The sequence below is a fragment of the Lithobates pipiens genome, unplaced genomic scaffold (genome assembly GCF_037356315.1).
Source record: "Lithobates pipiens isolate NorthernLeopardFrog02 unplaced genomic scaffold, aLitPip1_a1.2 Scaffold_10, whole genome shotgun sequence".
NCBI lineage: Eukaryota > Metazoa > Chordata > Amphibia > Anura > Ranidae > Lithobates > Lithobates pipiens.
This window is the reverse complement of record NW_027507686.1, coordinates 66,347,933-66,365,975: the sequence shown is the minus strand read 5'-3', so window position 1 is coordinate 66,365,975 and position 18,043 is coordinate 66,347,933. Positions and strand designations below refer to the sequence as shown.

The 18,043-nt window shown below is 42.6% G+C and overlaps 1 protein-coding gene across 4 annotated transcripts in view; it reads left to right on the top strand.

The window, feature by feature from the left end:
- The first annotated feature begins 1,022 nt into the window (after positions 1-1,022).
- The window catches only part of VEGFB (vascular endothelial growth factor B), a 98,676-nt gene continuing 81,655 nt past the window's right edge, over positions 1,023-18,043 (top strand). Inside the window, exons 1-2 of one of the 4 annotated variants that reach the window (XM_077455783.1) lie at positions 1,023-1,378; positions 1,575-1,757. In XM_077455783.1, the coding sequence (XP_077311909.1) occupies positions 1,584-1,757 (174 nt within the window). In that variant the 5' untranslated portion in view covers positions 1,023-1,378; positions 1,575-1,583. Of the gene's footprint in view, positions 1,379-1,525; positions 1,758-18,043 lie in introns of those variants that run through there. The other 3 variants (XM_077455780.1, XM_077455781.1, XM_077455782.1) reach the window with 3 other exon arrangements.

Below are 18,043 nucleotides of genomic sequence, written 5' to 3'. Positions count from 1 at the left end.
ATGCTGGAGGAAGATCGGCTCAGGTAAGTATTGGGGGGGGGGGGGGCTGCTGAACACACTCCTTTTTTTTTTTTTGTATGCATAGAATGCACGAAGGTAAAGTTTGAGTCTTTACCACCGCTTTCAAATAATTATGGGTTTACAATCACTTAAAGTAATAAATGCATTTGGACTATTTTTTGGGAAAAAAAAAGGATATTGGGGATTATTTACGAAAGGCAAACCCACTTTGTACTACAAGTGCACTTGGAATTGCAGCCGCCGTAGATTTAAGGGGGACATGCAACAAAAATAAAAAACAGCATTTTAGCTTGCACATGATTGGATGATAAAATCAGCAGAGCTTCCACTCATCTACAGATCTACAGCGACTGCACTTCCAAGTGCACTTGTAGTGCAAATTCAATTTGCCTTTTGTAAATATCCCCCATTATTTTGTGTCACTTGGTGGACATTGACTAGAAGCAGCGAGGAAAGAGGAGCAGTCTGACAGCCAGGCAACAAGCATTTTGAAAAAAAAAAGTCACCAGTTGCCATACCTCCCAACTTTTTGAGATGGGAATGAGGGACACCTATCAGCAAAAGCATGCAGGCATAGGACACACCCCTTGTCACGCCCCCTTAAAGGAGAATTGTACAAAAAAAAACAAGATTGGTTAAACACACAAGTGCGTTTGTTTACCACTAATGGCTTTTGGAATTTACAAATGCAGTAATTTAGAAATCAGATGAAAGGTTTAGCGCTGGGAAACACAAGATAGATAAAACGTGCATTTAATATACATCTATATAGATCAGAAGAAAATGAGGGACAAATGAGGATGAATGAGGGACATTGCTCCAAATCAGGGACAGTCCCTCCAATTCAGGGACAGTTGGGAGGCGTGCCAGTTGCAGATACAATGTGACAGGTTCTCTTTATTGTAGTTTTCCTCTCCCTAAGGACTGCATGTCTTTCACAAGCAGCAACTGAGTCATAGAGAAACAGCAAGTGAGTCACAAGTAGCACCTCTCCTTCACCAGCACACCATTCCAGTGTGACAGTGCTGAGTATTGCTGTGCTGTGGACTGGGGGGGGGGTGAGTGCTGTGCTCTCTTCTTCCAGCATGTCCAGCACCTATCCTCCCTCTTATCCCATCTGTTCTCTTTCCCTCCCATCCACCATCCCATTCTCAGCTTATCTGTCTATCTCTACCTTTCTGTGGAAGGAGTCAGGGTCCTCTGCTGTGTGCAGACCCAGTACAGATCACAGAGAGGGAAGGGAGGATAACCCAGACAAAAGGAGAGAAAAAAGAGAGGGACCCAGCCAGGGGCACATAATGAGACAGGCAGAGGAGGTCAATGCACACACATTATCCTGTGACACCAGCAAATCCTGGTAAATTTGACTATTTTTTTTTTTTTGGGGGGGGGGGGGGGGATGTTCTGTTTGCTTTGTAAGAGTTTACTTAGGCTGGGGGGGGGGGGGGGGGGGTGGTTGGATAGCAGTAACCTTTTGGAACTAAACTCTGTCCCTGTTTCCCAGTGTATGCCAGCCTCTCATCTGACTCTATTACCTTCTCCCTACTGAACAGACTGTGCATATGAATGAATCTGCATATAAAAGTCCCTGCCAGACCTCCACAATTGGTTCATCAGATTTAGGACTGGCTTCAAAGGACAACCTCCAGGACAAGGGACATCTGCCCAAGATGGATTGTGTGCTGCCCAGTTCCCTGGTGTGGTTATGTGTCTTACTCCAGTGCATCCTGACTCCGGTAAGTGCTCTGATCCCTGGCCATGGAAGGAGCCTGCGTTGCCATAAGGAACAGTAGTGGGAGGAAGAGACTCAAATTATTACTGGACCTTTGACTTAGAACTAAGAGAGGAGTTAGAGCTAGATCAACAGGAATGGAGATCCTTATTGCAGATCATAGAGGGTCAGTCCTCTTTATCAGCCAAAACCTGCCTAGGTACATTGGGGGTTATTTACTAAAGGAAAATCCACTTTGCACTGCATGTGCACTTGGAAGTGCAATCGTTCTAAATCTAAGGGGTAGATCTGAAATGAGGGGAAGCTCTGCTGATTTTATCATCCAATCATGTGCAAGCTAAAATGCTGTTTTTTTTATTTTCCTTGCATGTTCCCGGGGATCTACAGCGACTTTACTTCCAAGTGCACTTGCAGTGCAAAGTGGATTTTCCTTTAGGAAATAACCCCCAATGTGTATAAAATAATATTGTTCCTTTATTTATAAGTAAGGTTCCAAATTCCAAACCAAACAGTGTGACATACAATGTTATTGGTTACAATACCCTTTTTTTTTTAAATTGGGTGAACTAGATGCACTAGTGTTTTTTTTTTTTTTTTTTTTCAACCTGTATAACTATGCAATACTTTTTCCTTATTTATTTATTTACTTATTTATTTATTAATAGTTTCAATGTGAATTGTCCAACATTTGGTTACAATACAGATTATCACAAAATAATATAAGAGGTGCAGCATATCTTCTTATATTTTGTCTCATTGTAACCAGTAATATGCCCCATACACAAGGTCGGAAATTCCAACGGAAAAAGTCCGATGGGATCATGTTGTCTCTATCGCACTTTTTCTGTCGGATTTTCCACCGGAAAAAGTTTGAGAGCTGGATCTAAAATTTTCCGACAACAAAATCCGATCTGACTTTTTCCGATCATGTGTAGTGAATTTCATGGGAAAAAATTTCCGTTGAAAAAAATTTGCAGATGAAAGCTATTGGCTACTGGCCTCTACGTAGTTTTCTTTTAATAAATAAGGTTCAAATGTGAATAGCCTGACATGCAATGCCTATTGGTTACAATGCAGACTATCATAATATAATATTTGTCCTTATTTGTAAATAAATAAGGTTACGAAGTGAATAGTCTGACATGCAATTACAGTAGGTTAAAGTATGGGTTACCAGAAAATAATATTTCTATTTATTTATGAATGGGGTTTCAAAGTAAATTATCTGACATATAATGGAAATAGGTTATAATACAGGTTATCACAAAATAATATTTTTCTTACTTTTAAAAAAAATGTTGTTCCAAAGTGAACAGTCTGACATGCAATGGCAATAGGTAGTACAATGGAACATTAGTATATTGTACATTATCGTTAACTAATTTTCCTATTTTTTTATTTTTTTATATATATATAAATAAGGTTCTAAAGTGAATAACCTGACATTCAGTGGCAACTAGTTAGAATGCAGGTTATCATACTGATACATTGTAGTCTGACATGTCCTGGCAATTGGTTACAATGCAGACTATCATAAAATAACATTTTCCTTATTTACTTATAAATACGGTTCCAAAGTGAATAGTCTGACAGGCAATAGCAATTAGTTACAATACAGGTTATCATACTGATACATTATAGTCTGCCATGAAATGGCAATTGGTTACAATACATATCATAGTGATACATTGTATTCTGACATGTGCTGGCAATTGGTTACAATGTAGACTATCACAAAATAAAATGAATATGTGAATATATGAATGGACTGACATGCAATGGCAATTGGCTACAATGAAGCTTATCAGTAAGGCCTCTTTCACACAGACTGTCCGTTCAGGTCCGCCTGTCAGTTTTTTAGGCGATACTGAACGGATACTCCATAGACCTCTATGGAGCGTCGGATGTCAGTGACATGTCCGCTGACATCTGACCCGCTCCGATCCAAAAAAGTGTGACGGAGGAAAAACCTACTTTTCCATCCATCTGTGGATCGGGTGTTGATGGACTCTATGGTCCGTCATCATCCGATTCCCCATGGGGGAGAGCGGCTCTCTGACAGGTCCGTCACTGCACAGTGTGCAGAGATGGACCTGTCATCTTCTTGCTCAACGGGGATGGAGCGTTCCCCCGCTGAGCAGAGCGGGCTCCGTATTTTGATCACTTGTATGCCATTCTCCATGTAGTGATGAGTGTTTTTTTTTCTCTTTGGATTACTGGTTGCTTTAAAACAGGGATCTCCAAACTTTCTAAAGAAAGGGCCAGTTTGCTGTTCTTCAGACTTTAGGGGGGCCGGACTGTGCTCAGTGGGAGTAAACAATGCCCAAACTTTGGTAATAGGGGGAGAAATATTTGGTGGCGTTGAAAAGGAATAGTGGCCAATTTTTGTTGTGCGTGTAAGAAATTATGCTCCATTGTTGGTGTCAGTGGAAGGAAAAGTGCCCCCTTATTGATATCGGGGGCAGGGATTATGTCCCACTGTTTGGTGTCAGTGGAAGGAATAATGCCTCAAGGGCCGGATAAAGTTTGGAGACCACTGCATTAAAGGATATCTAAGTCCAAGAACAAAAATGTTATACATTGTAGTTGTATGTAGATGTGGTGGCTGCATTTGTTTTCTTTATTCAGGCCAACATTTTCTGCAATATAGAAAAATATCTGTTGATTATGCCAGAAATCCAGTGTTCTTGTGACTTTCTGGGTATCGAACTGATATGTCGAACAATGCTATTGGTTTTAAACTACAAATCACCTCCTCCTAATATAGGTGAGGCGAGGGGCAGGTGTTGGTGGCTCAACTCAGGAAAGCAGACTAGGGTGCCAACGCTGCTCCTCCATAGATACAGTGCAGTGAGTCATCCTTGAATGGAAAGGAGTGCTTTGTCACCCTAGGGCGAGATGTGTGTTACTTAAAGAGTCAGCAGGTGAAAGTAAAGGGAAAAAAGAATGAAAAAAGAAAATTAATGCTACCTTATCTATTGGGTTTAGGTACATTTGAACCATTTAAAATATAGTGCAGTTAGCAGGGAATGAATAAATAATAGGACATTTTTCATGAGAGAAAGGTTTGCTGACTCATCATTCTGCAATAGATATCTTGTTGACCCCTCTTATTTGAATATGTTGACACATTGACCTAGGAGAAAGTTTCTGGTAAGGACATCTGAGTTTTCTGTAATGTTCTGGGTTACACAAAAGTACTAAAACCAGAAGACCTTTTATAACAGCCAGTCTGCTAGAAGTGATTATTTTGATAGTAGTCAATAATTGCTGGCTCTATATTTATCTTATGCAATAGTTACTCGTAGTGATTAACCACGTGGTGTAGGTAGATATGCAATGTCTTTTTTTTTTGTGGTGGTAAAGTTCTGAGTTGAGATATAAGATCAGAGGGTACCAGCCAGGTATAAGTAGTGTCCTCTCTATTGCCATGCTGAATTTTCAGCACTGGCCGCCATCATCGAAATGTAGCCAAGAACAATGCCATTTGGTCTTTGGCCAATCACACGCTTCAAACTACCTTGTCTTGAGGGAAACTGAGGCACAGGAAGGGAGATTTGTATCAGGTGCTTCCAGTGCATGTCAGCACTAGTATATGCCGTGCTGGTTCTTCTTGTAGCTGGCAAAATGACTGCTGGTATTAAGTCAAACATGTATATAAAGTACCCATACAGTAAGGGAAGGGGTCCCTTATGTGCTGATCAGATAGTCTTATGACGTTTCTGTATCCTTACCCAGGAGAGCAACAGTTGTCTGTTTTTGACAATTGTAATATGATAATCAACCAACTTATATTCTCTCCCTTGTTCTTACCCCAATTTTCACTAAAATTGAATTTTCAATTAACATAAATATTATTACATACAACCCTATACTACCCTTGTCTTCTGATGAATGAAGGAACACCCAATGAAGGCACCCAAATACAAATTCAGAAATCAGAGAACTGATATTGCATGATCGTTTATGCTTGTATATGGGGTGATGTTGTTCATCTATACCCAGTCTACAAGTATAGTTTCAATAGTCTTAAGTATATTCCCATTACAAATACTGTACTCTACGTGTAGTCAGCCGTGGGGAAGGGGGGAAGAGATTCACACATGGGATTTTTTTTTTTTCACCAGGTCCTACATTTTAAAACATTACCAGAAACCTGACAACACTGGGTAGGCACATAACCTGATATCAGTATATTTAAAGTGATTGTAAACTCTCAATTTAATTTCTTAAATAACATTATATAACAGGTTTATACTTGCCTGCTCTGTGCAATGAAATCTCTCGAGTCCCCCACTGGTGCTCCTCCTCTTCTTGGTGTGCCACCATAGCAAGTTGCTTCTTGTGGGTATGATCTCGAGTCACACTTTCTGTGTCTATAGATACAGACAGTGCAGCTTGGCCCTGCTTCCCACTCCCTCATCACAGGATTTAACTGACAGCAGCGGGAGCCCATGGTCCTGCTGCTCTCAGCCAAGCCTGTGAGAGTGGGGAGAAGGGAGAGGGTCTCTACAGACAGGCACAGCACTGGATGGAGTGAGGGCTCAGGAAAGTATAAGGGGGGTGAGGGGGAATACTGCTACTTAAACATGTTTTACCTTCATGCAAGGAATGCATTACCCCTTCTGGTGGTTGTGTTATCCTGACTGGGCATCATACGAAGTCCTGTAGGATAACAGCCGCCGTGCGCCCGTGGGGGCATGCATTGCGGCGATCAGTGGTGTGGTGTGTCAGTCTGCAATGGATGGAGGCTCTTTACCACGTGATCAGCCGTGTCCAATCACGGCTGATCACCATGTAAACAGGAAGAGCCAGTGATCAGCTTTTCCTCAATCACATCTGACAGATTGTTTATCAATGCAGCCCCCCCTCGGATGCCCACGCCGGACCACCAGTGAATCCGCCATGAATCCACCATGGATGCACATAAGATGTGGATGGCCAGGTAAATCCCCCATGGCCATCCACATGTGCAAATTAATGGCAAATCTGTGCCAGTGTCCACATATGGGCACTGACTGGCACCATTATGTAACAGAACAATTAAGTGATGCCCAACCGTGCCACCCACCAGTGTCAACCGTGCCACCCATCAGTGTCCATTAGTGCCACCTATCAGTGCCCATCCATGCCCACCTATCACTGCCACCCATAAGTGCCCATCAGTGTCGCTTATGAGTGCCCATCAGTGCCACCTATGAGTGCCCATCAGTGCTGCATACCAGTGCCGCCTATCAATGCCCATCAGTGCCCATCAGTGCCGCCTATAAGTGCCCATCAGTGCCACCTCATTGGTGGCCATCAGTGCCACCTTATCAGTGCCTGTCAGTGCAGCCATATTTGTGCCCATCATTGAAGATGAAAACTTACTTATTTACAAAAAAATTAACAGAAACAAAGAAAAACTTTTGTTTTGTTTTTCGAAATTTTTGGTATTTTTTTATTTGTTGCGCAAAAAATAAAAATCGCAGGGGTGATCAAATACCACCAAAAGAAAGCTCTATTTGTCGGAACAAAATGATAAAAAAAAAATTTGGGTACAGTGTAGCATGACCGCACAATTGTCATTCAAATTGCGACAGCGCTGAAAGGTGAAAATTGGCATGGGCAGGAAAGTGTCTAAGTGCCTGGTATTGAAGTGGTTAAAGGGGTTGTAAACCCTCGTGTTTTTTCACCTTAATGCATCCTATGCATTAAGGTAAAAAAACAACTGGCAGTCACTGGCCCCCTAGCCCCCCCCCCCCATTTTATTTACCTGAGCCCCTTCATCTCCTCGGCAGGGACACACTGTCCCTCTCTCCACGAGGTCCCAGCTCTTGATTGGATAGATTGATAGCAGCGCAGCCATTGGCTCCTGCTGCTGTCAATCAAATCCAATGATGTGGGGGTGGGGCCGAGTCCGGCATTCATGTCTGTGGATGAAACTGCTGGACTCGGGAGCACGCCCGCAAGGTTATGCCCGGGAGAGCACTTCTCCTAGGGGGGTAATCTAAAGCAGGGAGGAGCTGCGAGAGCCGCCGGGGGACCCCAGAAGAGGATGTTCGGAGCCACTCTGTGCAAAACAAGCTGCACAGTGGAGGTAAGTATGATATGTTTATTATTTAAAAAAAATAAAAAAACGATCCTTTACAGTCACTTTAACCTCCCTGGCCGTACGATTATTTCGGATTTTAGGTGCTAAAAGTGGTACAATTATTTTGCATGAAAATTTGGCATTTTATATTGTAGTGCTGTAATTCTTAGGAATAACTCAATTAAATCTGTCCAAACCAGAGTCTAGCATACATTCCGGGTATGATAAAGTTTGAAAATGAAATCATAAATTATAATATAATAAATAACTATAAATAATTATACCAAATAATAATATAACAATAATAAAAATTATTCAATAATGTAATCAAATCAAAAACACTGAAATTTGCTCAGTTGCAGAATTGTCACTGTTATTAATTTTCAATATTTGATGACGGATCTCCCCACAAATGGTCTAAAACCATTTTTGATGTAAAGGGACAGTTTTGGTTGCTATGGACAATCTCCAGTTTCCAGGCATAAAGAACAGTTTTTATATGATAAAACTGCATGCAGGACACTGGACAGACCACTAGGCAAAAAGGGGATGTGAAATAATTACATACAGCAATGTAATCTGTAAGATTACATTATACTGTATGTATACTGTGTGTTTTACTTTTTGAATTTGATCTCCATCCCCATGCGTCGCAACGCTCGAAGGGGACAGGGATCGGCTCCGGGATGAATCGAGCGGAGGACGAGGCGCTCGTATAGCGGGGGGACATCGCTGGATCCAAGGGACAAGATAAGTAAACCTCCTCCTGGATCCAGCGATGCTGTCCCGAGTCTGGCACGGGGTTACCGCTTTTGGTGTAAAACTTCCACCCTGAGCCAGACTCGGGAATACCGCCAGGGGGGTTAAGGTAAAAAAAAATCCTCATGCTTTAGAACAGGGATATGCAATTAGCAGACCTCCAGCTGTTGCAAAACTACAAGTCCCATCATGCCTCTGCCTCTCTGTGTTATGCTTGTGGCTGTCAGAGTCTTGCTATGCATCATGGGACTTGTAGTTCTGCAATAGCAGCAGGTCCACTAATTGCATATCCCTGCTTTAGAACAACTTTAATCTACATGCAATAATTTCCTAGTTTGAGAGCTGTGGGTTTGTTAACTCAGTTTGTTAACTCAGGTAAAAACAATACATCGATCTTGGTCAAGCTCTGGGATTTTTATATTTTATACATCCATTGTTAAATCCAAGAGCTTTTGAATTATGTTAGGTTAATCATTTGTTAAATGAGAATCTGGCATTTTGTTTAAAGTGATCCTGTACCCAAAAGGTGACTTGGAACCTACGTCCACCCAGTTACAGAAAAGCACCTATACTTACCTTTCCAGTAGCCAGTGTCTTCAAACTCCATCTCTTTGTTACTTCCTATTGGCTGAAGGTATTTGATACTTCTCAATTTTAGATATGGGTAGGGATTAGTAAATAACCCTTGTCAGATTATTATTTATTGTCTATATCCTGTTGGAGAAACTTCTTTTAATTTCCTGAAGCAGAAATTAAAAGCAAATGGCTTCAAAGTGTGGGGAAATCCCCTCTTAAGCTGACCATACCTCAGTAGAATTTCATGAGACATTTTTTCCTTTTCAGAATGCCTTTTCGACCGTAGTAATTAGAAAATTCAAAAAGAATGCAGGATGGAACATTTATTTTTCAACAACCCCCCTGCTTTCCTATTAAACCTTACCTCACTAAGCAAGAGAGCACAGTGTGGTCAGTTTCCTGGACATGCTGAGAACTCAGCCTTCTCTCCTTCAATGATCAGACACTTCTCCTCCCCTGCACAGCCATTCACTGGAAACATCAGTGTGCTGCTGCTTCTCATCCCCCAGTTCTCTAAGCCCTTGTACACACGGTCGAACATTCCGACAACCAAATCCGTCGGATTTTGTCCGGATTTTGTACGACGGATTTTGTCCGAAACTGTTGCATACACACAGAAAATCTGATCGTACTTAACGTGATGACGTTATTTCGTTAGGACGGGACTACGTTCAGGCTAGTAGCCACTAGCTTTGGTCTAGGAATTTGATCTGAGCATGCGTGGCACTTTGTCCGATCGGAATTCTCTACACATGATCGGACAAAGTCCGATCGGATCATGTTGTCGGAAAATTTTATAGCTCAGCTGGAAAACTTGGTCCGTCGGATACACTGACGGAAACAGTCCAATGGAGCCCACATACTGTCGGATTATCCGACAACATGGTCTGATCGGACATTGTGCAACGGAATGTCCGACTGTGTGTACAAGGGCTAAGATCCTTATGCAACTGAGAACAGGGAATGAACCACTTATTAAAAAAGGTATTTATGATGTCTTTTATATTCATACACAAATGTTTTGCCCTTCATTTCTATTTTAAGCTGAATGGGTTGTTTTACAAATTGAGAGTTTACGTATACAGCGTGTAAAATAAGTATTGAGCCAACTTCAAGATCCTCACACTTGCTCAACCTGACACCCTCCAGGTTGAGCAAGTGCTTCCCCTCGTCCTCGGATCGGTGCTGGCGCTGTGATGAGGAAAAGGGTACCTTGTTACATGTGTTTTGGTCCTGCTCCAGATTGCGGGTGTTTTGGGATGAGGTCTGTCGCATTTCCCAGAAATTCACAGACTACCCAATCCCGGATGATGCTGCTTTCTTTTTACTTCATCTTTCAGTAACCCCCATTAAAAAATATAGGAGATTACTTGTCTGCCACCTCCTTAATGCAGCTAAAGCGTGTATCCCATTTACTGGAAACAACGTTCCCCCCCCGACCATGGCGCATTGGCTACGAAAAGTAGAAGACGTGAGGAAAATGGAGGACCTAATCCTCACTGCACAACACAAACAGGAAGACTTTAAAAAGACCTGGGACATCTGGTGTCTGTTCATATTCTCCGCTGAAGGCCAACATTTACTGGGGCCCTGACTCTCCCCTGTCCCCTCTGTGGAGAGGACGACCTGAACCACCGCCATGTCTATCTTCTTTCTCTGTCTTTCTTCTGCCTCTCCCCCCCTCTTTTTTTCTCTGTCCCCTTCCCTCCTAAATCCTTACCCCTCCCCCTCATACTCCTCCGGCAACTCTGAGTTTCCTCCCCTCATTTGGAGGGAGGGAGCACAGAGATTGAACCCCGCTCCTGTACCACTTGAATGAGCTTTAACACCCACTGTTTTTACTTCTTACAGAAGCAACGACCCACTACAAATGTAAAAAGGAAATGCTAGTGCGCTCCACCTGAGTTATCCTACAGAAAAGAAATAATGTATCTAGGAAGCAGCCAGCATAAAAAAGTGTTCTCTGCACCAGAATTAGATATATGAAATAGTAAAAATGCGGCGCTACCAAAAAATTGCTAAATAAAATCAGTGTGTAATAATCTCAAAATAAATGTGAATAAAATAATATCCACTAAATATAAATACAATAGGTAATGGATTAATTTCAAAAATTCAACAAATATACGTGAATGCAATAAATGTGCAAAAATAGTGAATAGAAATCCGTGGAAAAATATTCAGACACCTAAACAATCCACATAGACAATCCAGATGCAAACAAACATAATAGAATATCCATATGAAAATTATAAAAAATATAATAAAAAACAATAGTGAAATATCGTGAAAAAATAAATATTTAGTCCATGCTTAAAGTGCATTAGTGACTGATGCCATTGCAAAATAAATGGATAAAGTTCATGCAAAAAAATGTGATCAGACGATTCCCACAAGTGACAAATCACTGCAAACTTCAGTGCTTAATGGGTGCACCAACTATTTCCCCCAGCCTCTCACCTCCAATAACTGGTATACAGGCACTGTATAAAAGGGTAACTGCTGGCTTCTATTTCGTTCACACTGCTTCACCGCTGATTAAGTTTTCACTGGGAGGATATATATTACTTGCCCTCCCAATAGCTCCAGGATATCGAGACCATAAAGAGTAAAAGAACACAGAGGGCTCTCATGTGCAGTAACTTCGCTATTTTATTGAAAACAACAGTAAAATCCACACTTACATTTAAGATAACAGCAGAGTGTGCAGCAGACGCGGACTTCCGGTTTCGGCCGAAAACCGGAAGTGATGGGTCCGACACCAAATTCCTTCCCTGACGACCCACTACACACCCGCCTAATTTACCATGACTTGTTCATTGCTCTGTTCTGGTTATTTTCATACTGTTATGGGTTTCCCTTCTTTTGTCTCTCTTTTGTACCACAACTGATCTGTGCACTCATAGCTCTGATTGTTTTCCTGCCTGTATTGTGGGGCCTTGCCCTAACCGGAGATGAATAAAAATTGTATATTTGAAACTCAACACTGAATAAAGTCAATGCCGCAAGGTAAGAAAATATGAACTGTGCATAGCCAACGGAAATAATATAAAAAGAATGATGGTGGATGACTACTCATTCCATAATCAGATATTGAATTCCAGATAAAGGCTATGAAGACAGATTAGAGGTGATGATAAAATCCTGGGATCTACATGTTGTGCGCCTTGCGCTTCTTCAGAAGCATCAAAAACAGACTTACTAGATAAAAACTAAATATACAAATAAGATCACAAAAATACATAACACATATAAAATATACATTGGTATAACAGTGTGTCTATAGAAACCCCCTTAGTAGACAACCTGACACAAACAGACATACTCCCCGGACTATCAGCAACCTATTTAGTTCACATACTTCATACCCTATTATGGGTTCCTATACTCCTATAGAAAGTCCTGTGATACTATAAACGGCCCCTTACCCAGGAACCTGTTTAATGCTGGATACATACGTCGGGAGTTGAATTACTATTATATACAGTTTTATTGGCGTTGCTTATACACCTTTATCTGTATACTGTTTTGGTGAGTGTACTTGCATTTCTATTCACTAATAAAATTTTTAAAAAATGTTCACCCGTCTAAACATTCACTAGTAACATCATACTTAAACCCCTTGTTGTTGTTATGATCACTGTTTTTCAGTTGATTAATCACCTTACGCATTTACTTATTACAACACTTTCATTTATTCTTTCAACACTGTCTTTCACATTTATAAGTAAACATTATGATACTTATCCGCGCTAGTGATATGTAGTTCTGGTTAAGGTTACCTGGCTACTTTTCATTTATTCAATCAAGATTACAAGGTTTTTTTTTTCCTCTTGAGAATATTGAGGCTTTACAATTATGGTCAATGTTATCATATCACACACGCCTCCATAGTATACAAGGCTTTGGTTTCATGTCTGTGGCCTGTCGGGTTGTCTCCGAAGGGGGTTTCTATATACGCACTGTTATACCATTGTATATTTTATATGTGTTATGTATTTTTGTGATCTTATTTATATATTTTGTTTTTATCTAGTAAGTCTGTTTTTGATGCTCCTGAAGACACGCAAGGCGCGTAACATGTAGAGCCCAGGATTTTATCATCAGCTCTAATCTGTCTTCATAGAATTTATCTGGAGTTCAGTATCTGATTATGGAATGAGTAGTCATCCACCATCAATCTTTTTGTTATTTCCGTTGGATATGTACAGTTCATATTTTCTTACCTTGTGGCATTGACTTTATTCAGTGTTGATTTTAATTTTGTTTCTATTTTGAATATTATAGTAGCTTTATTTTCTTTCTTTGAAACCAACTGAGGCCGCGTACACACGCGCGGACTGTTCGCCCAACTTTGTCCGTCCAACAGTTTCGGCAAACAGTCCGCTCAAACTTAGCATGGACGGACATGGCCACACACGACGGACGAACAGTTTGCTGAAACCGTGCGCGATGACGTGAACGGCACGTACGACGGGACGAAAAATACGACGTCCTATACACTGCATTATAGCTTTCGGCGTGAAAATCCTTTCTGAGCATGCGCGCAACTTTGTTTGACGAACAAGCCTACACACGAGCGGACTGTTCGCTGAAACAAGGTTTCAGCGGACAGTTTTACGGAATTTCCGAAAAACCTTGTCCGTCCAACTGTCCGCTGAAACTGTCCGCTGAAAGCCCACACACGAGCGGACTGTCCGCCCAAACACTGTTCAGCGGACAAAGTTGGACGAACAGTCCGCCCGTGTGTACGCGGCCTAAGAGTTTCCTTCACTTTGTGTTTGGGATCATTGTCTTGCTGAAATGTCCAGCCTCGTTTCATCTTCATTATCCTGGCAGCAGATTTTTATCAAGAATGGTACACTTTTCCATTAATCCTTGCTTCAATTGCATGAAGTTTGCCAGTACCATATGCTGAAAAACAGCCCTACACCATGGTGTTCCCACCTCCAAATTTCACTGTTGGTAGGTTTTTTTTTGGGGTGATGTGCAGTGCCACTTGACTTCCAAACATGATGTGTATTATGGCATCCAAAGAGTTTGATTTTGGTCTCATCTGACCAGACTATATTGTCCTAGTATTTCACAGGTTTGTCTAAATGTTGTGCAGCAAACTTTAAATGAGCTTCAACATGCTTTTTCTTCAGCAATGGAGTCTTGCGTGGTGAGCATGCATACATGCGATGGCGGTTGAGTGTATTACTTATTGTTTTCTCAGAAAAAATTGTACCTGCTAATTGCAGGTTTTTCTGAAGCTCTCCCCAAGTGGCCCTTGGCTCTTGGTCAACACTTCTGATAAATCTTTTTACACCTGGTCGTGGACGGTTAATGGTGAAATTATGTTCTTTCCACTTCCAGATTATGGCCCCAATAGTTCTGGCTGTAACTTTCAGAATTTTAGAAATCCTTCTGTAAACTATGCCATCGGTATGTTTTGCATCAATAAGGTTGAAAAGATCTTGAGAGAGCTCTTTGCTTTTACCCATCATGAGATGTTTCTTGTGTGACACTTTGGTAATGAGACACATTTTTATAGGCCATCAATTGAGACTGATCCAGCTGATACAAATTTTCACTGAAAAGGGGCAGGATTTCTTTCTAATTACTGTACTGATATTAGATTTCAGATTTCCATGATTTTTTACACCTCCCTTTCTTCATGTGTTCGATACTTTTTCCCTGTGCAATTCCATTTTATTACACATAACTTAATTTCTGAACTTATTTGTTTTGATTTCTTTGTATGTATGGATTGCATGGGTTGTTTGCTGACATGTGGTGAAAATGTCATGTCAATAGCACCTTTAGAAATATATTTACAGTAAAACTTTGGTTTGAGAGGAACTTGGTTTGAGAGCGTTTTGCAAGACAAGCAATATTTTTAAATATTATTATTATACAGGATTTATATAGCACCAACAGCAGTGGCGTAACTAGAACCTTCAGGGCCCCGATGCAAGAAACCATGAAGGGCCCCCCTGAACCCCAGCCAGGGCCCTTCCCTCCGAGTCTGGCGGTGGAACTCCAGGGCGTGGTCACAGGTATGACCTTTGGGAGCCCTGTAGTTCCACCACTGGCATCAGATTTTTTTTTATTATTATTTTTTTTTATTTTTAGGTGCCCCATTGGGGGACTGTCCCTAGGCAGGATGGGGTCCCCGTCCTCAGAAGAGATGAGGTCCTTTTCTCCAGGGCAGATGAAGTTACTGCCCCCAGGTGAGAAGGGGTCCCTGTCCCAGGGGAGATGGGGGTCCCTGTCCCCACGTGTGAAGGGGCCCCTGTCCCCAGGGGGAGATGGAGGGGGTATGTAATGGTGTGTGGGGGATGGGGTCCTCTCACTCACCATGACCAAGCTGCAGGCCGCGCACTCATCAATGTTGGCCTGGGCTCCATCCAGTGTGCTGGACGGGTGATCCACATATCTCCCAGAAAGACCTTTCATCATCTGTGTATGACGGGGGAGGAGGGGGGCTGGCAGACAAGCTGGCAGTGTCCTCTGGGGAGCCGGCTCTCATAGGGCTGCACTGCATCTGTGTGCTTAAAGTTTGTTTACCCTGGAGAAGTATGCAGTGCAGTGTGGGCCGGACTCGGGGGGGGGGGGGTGTGCGGGACTCTGGCTGGGGAGAACAGACATCGGACTGAGCGGCAATGCATGGAGCAGGAGAGGGGTACTCTGAGGAGCCGGCCGAGGACACAGGTCATGCGGGGAATGCACAACTAAAGAGCAGCCAGTGCGATAGTCGAGCATGGAGCTCTGCTAGTCACCCTCCACCTCCAGCCACCCGTGTGCATGGAGCACTGGTACCCCTAGCTGCCTATGCTGCTGCCGGCCATATGTAGAGGGGGCTGCTTGGGCCCCCTGCAGCACAGGACCCAGTTGCGGTCGCGACTGCTGCACCCCCTGTAGGGGGGGTGAGCTGATGGAGAAAATGAAAAAATAGTTGTTAGGTGTGTTTAGGGTAGGCTTCTCTGAAGAGAAGGGTTTTCAGGGATTGTCTAAAAGCTAATAGAGTAGGAGATACGCAGACAGATTGGGGTAGGGCATTCCATAGGATTGGAGAGGCTTTGGAAAAGTCCAGGAGGCGAGCATGGGAGGAGGCGACGAGGGAGCTAGAGAGCAGAAGATCTTGAGAGGAACGAAGAGAATAAGTAGGTTGGTACTTAGAGACTAGGCTAGTGATGTAGCTGGGGGCTAAATTGTGGATGGCTTTGTACGTACTTGTTAGTATTTTGAATGTAATTCTTTGGCTGAGTGGAAACCAATGGAGGGATGTCCACTGTCACGTATATCAAGCAATGTCTTGATATACAAGTATTGTCACGTTACAATGAAGTTAAAAAAGAGAAGAGAGGCGTCTCTAAGTATAGCAATACAGTTACATTTAATGAAGGTACAAAATTTAGAAACTCATATGGTTGATGATTAAAACAAGCACATCTAAGTATTCAGCATCCGGGGGAAAAGCTGTCCACATAGACCATCCTCCTGGCTGGGGTTATGGGACTATGAATGCAGGGGTACAGGGTTGGCTGGCAGTGTATTGTTTCATAAATGGGGTGTTTTGACTTTGATAATTTGGTGGCTGACGTGTGAGTGAATATGTTGCAGTCTGTGTATGTGCATGTGCGGTTGTGTGAGTGTGTGCACGTGCAGGAAATGTTGTGCGTGACAGCGCATGTGTCATTATATATGTGGTTGCAGTGTGTTTATGCATGCAAATGTGTTGGTACGGATGATGGTGTAGGTGTTGTGATTGCTGTGGATGTGCGATTTGTCATAGGTGGGGGTTATATCTATGTGCATGTTTTTGCGTTGGTGATTGGATGTGGTTTTTATGTGAGAATGCATGTGTGAACACACATTCACAGGTGGTTTGGACATGTTCAGGATTATGTGGTTATTATGGGTGGTAGAGTATTGGCCATTTGAGATACAACTGGATTGGATAGAAGGTATGATATGCTTGGTAGAGTAATGGTTTGGTAAATGTGAGACTATGGGGGGTTATGGTTGTATATGGTGCATGGTCTAAGTATGATGGAGTGTTTTAGCGGGAGTCTGGGGAACCTGATGTAATGCGGAGAGACCCTGATCTAATGCAGAGGGACCCTGATGTAATATGGAGAGACTCTGGTGTAATGCTGAGGGACTCTGATGTAATGCTGAGGACTCGGGGGACACTGATGTAATGAAGGGGGACTCTGATGTAATACGGAGGGACCCCGATGTAATATGGGGAGACTCTGGGGCCCTGATGTAATACAAAGAGATTCTGGGGACCCAGATGTAATGTGGAGTGACCCTGATGTAATACGGAGGGACCCTGGTGTACCCTGGTGTAATGCGGAGGGACCCTGAATTGATGCGGAAGGACCCTGATGTAATGCGCAGGGGCCCTAAATTAATGTGGAGGGACCCTGATGTACTGCCGGGGGACCCTGATGTAATGCGGAGGGACCCTGGGGACCCTGATGTGATAAAGGGAAAGATTTTGAGGACTCTAATGTAAAGCGAGGGAGAGACTTTGGGGACCCCAATAGAATGAGGGGGGGGTCTATGGATAAACTGATTTAATGGGGGGCTCCTGGGACTCTAATGTAAGTGGGGAGCTTTGGGGACCCTGATGTAAGATAAAACACTGGGTATCTTGATGTAACAGGGAGGACTCAAGGGACCTTGAGGCAAGAAGGAGTTGGGGCCATGATGCAAGTGTTTTGTTAGAGTTTTCTAAAGGTAGTAATTCTTGAAGGTGCAGGAATTGGGGTAATCTGAGGTTTGATGGAATAGGAAATGGGGTGATCTGAGGTGTGAAGGTCCAGGAATTGAGCTGATCTGAGGTGTGGAGGTGCAGGAACTCGGGCATATCTGGGGTCTGAAGGCAC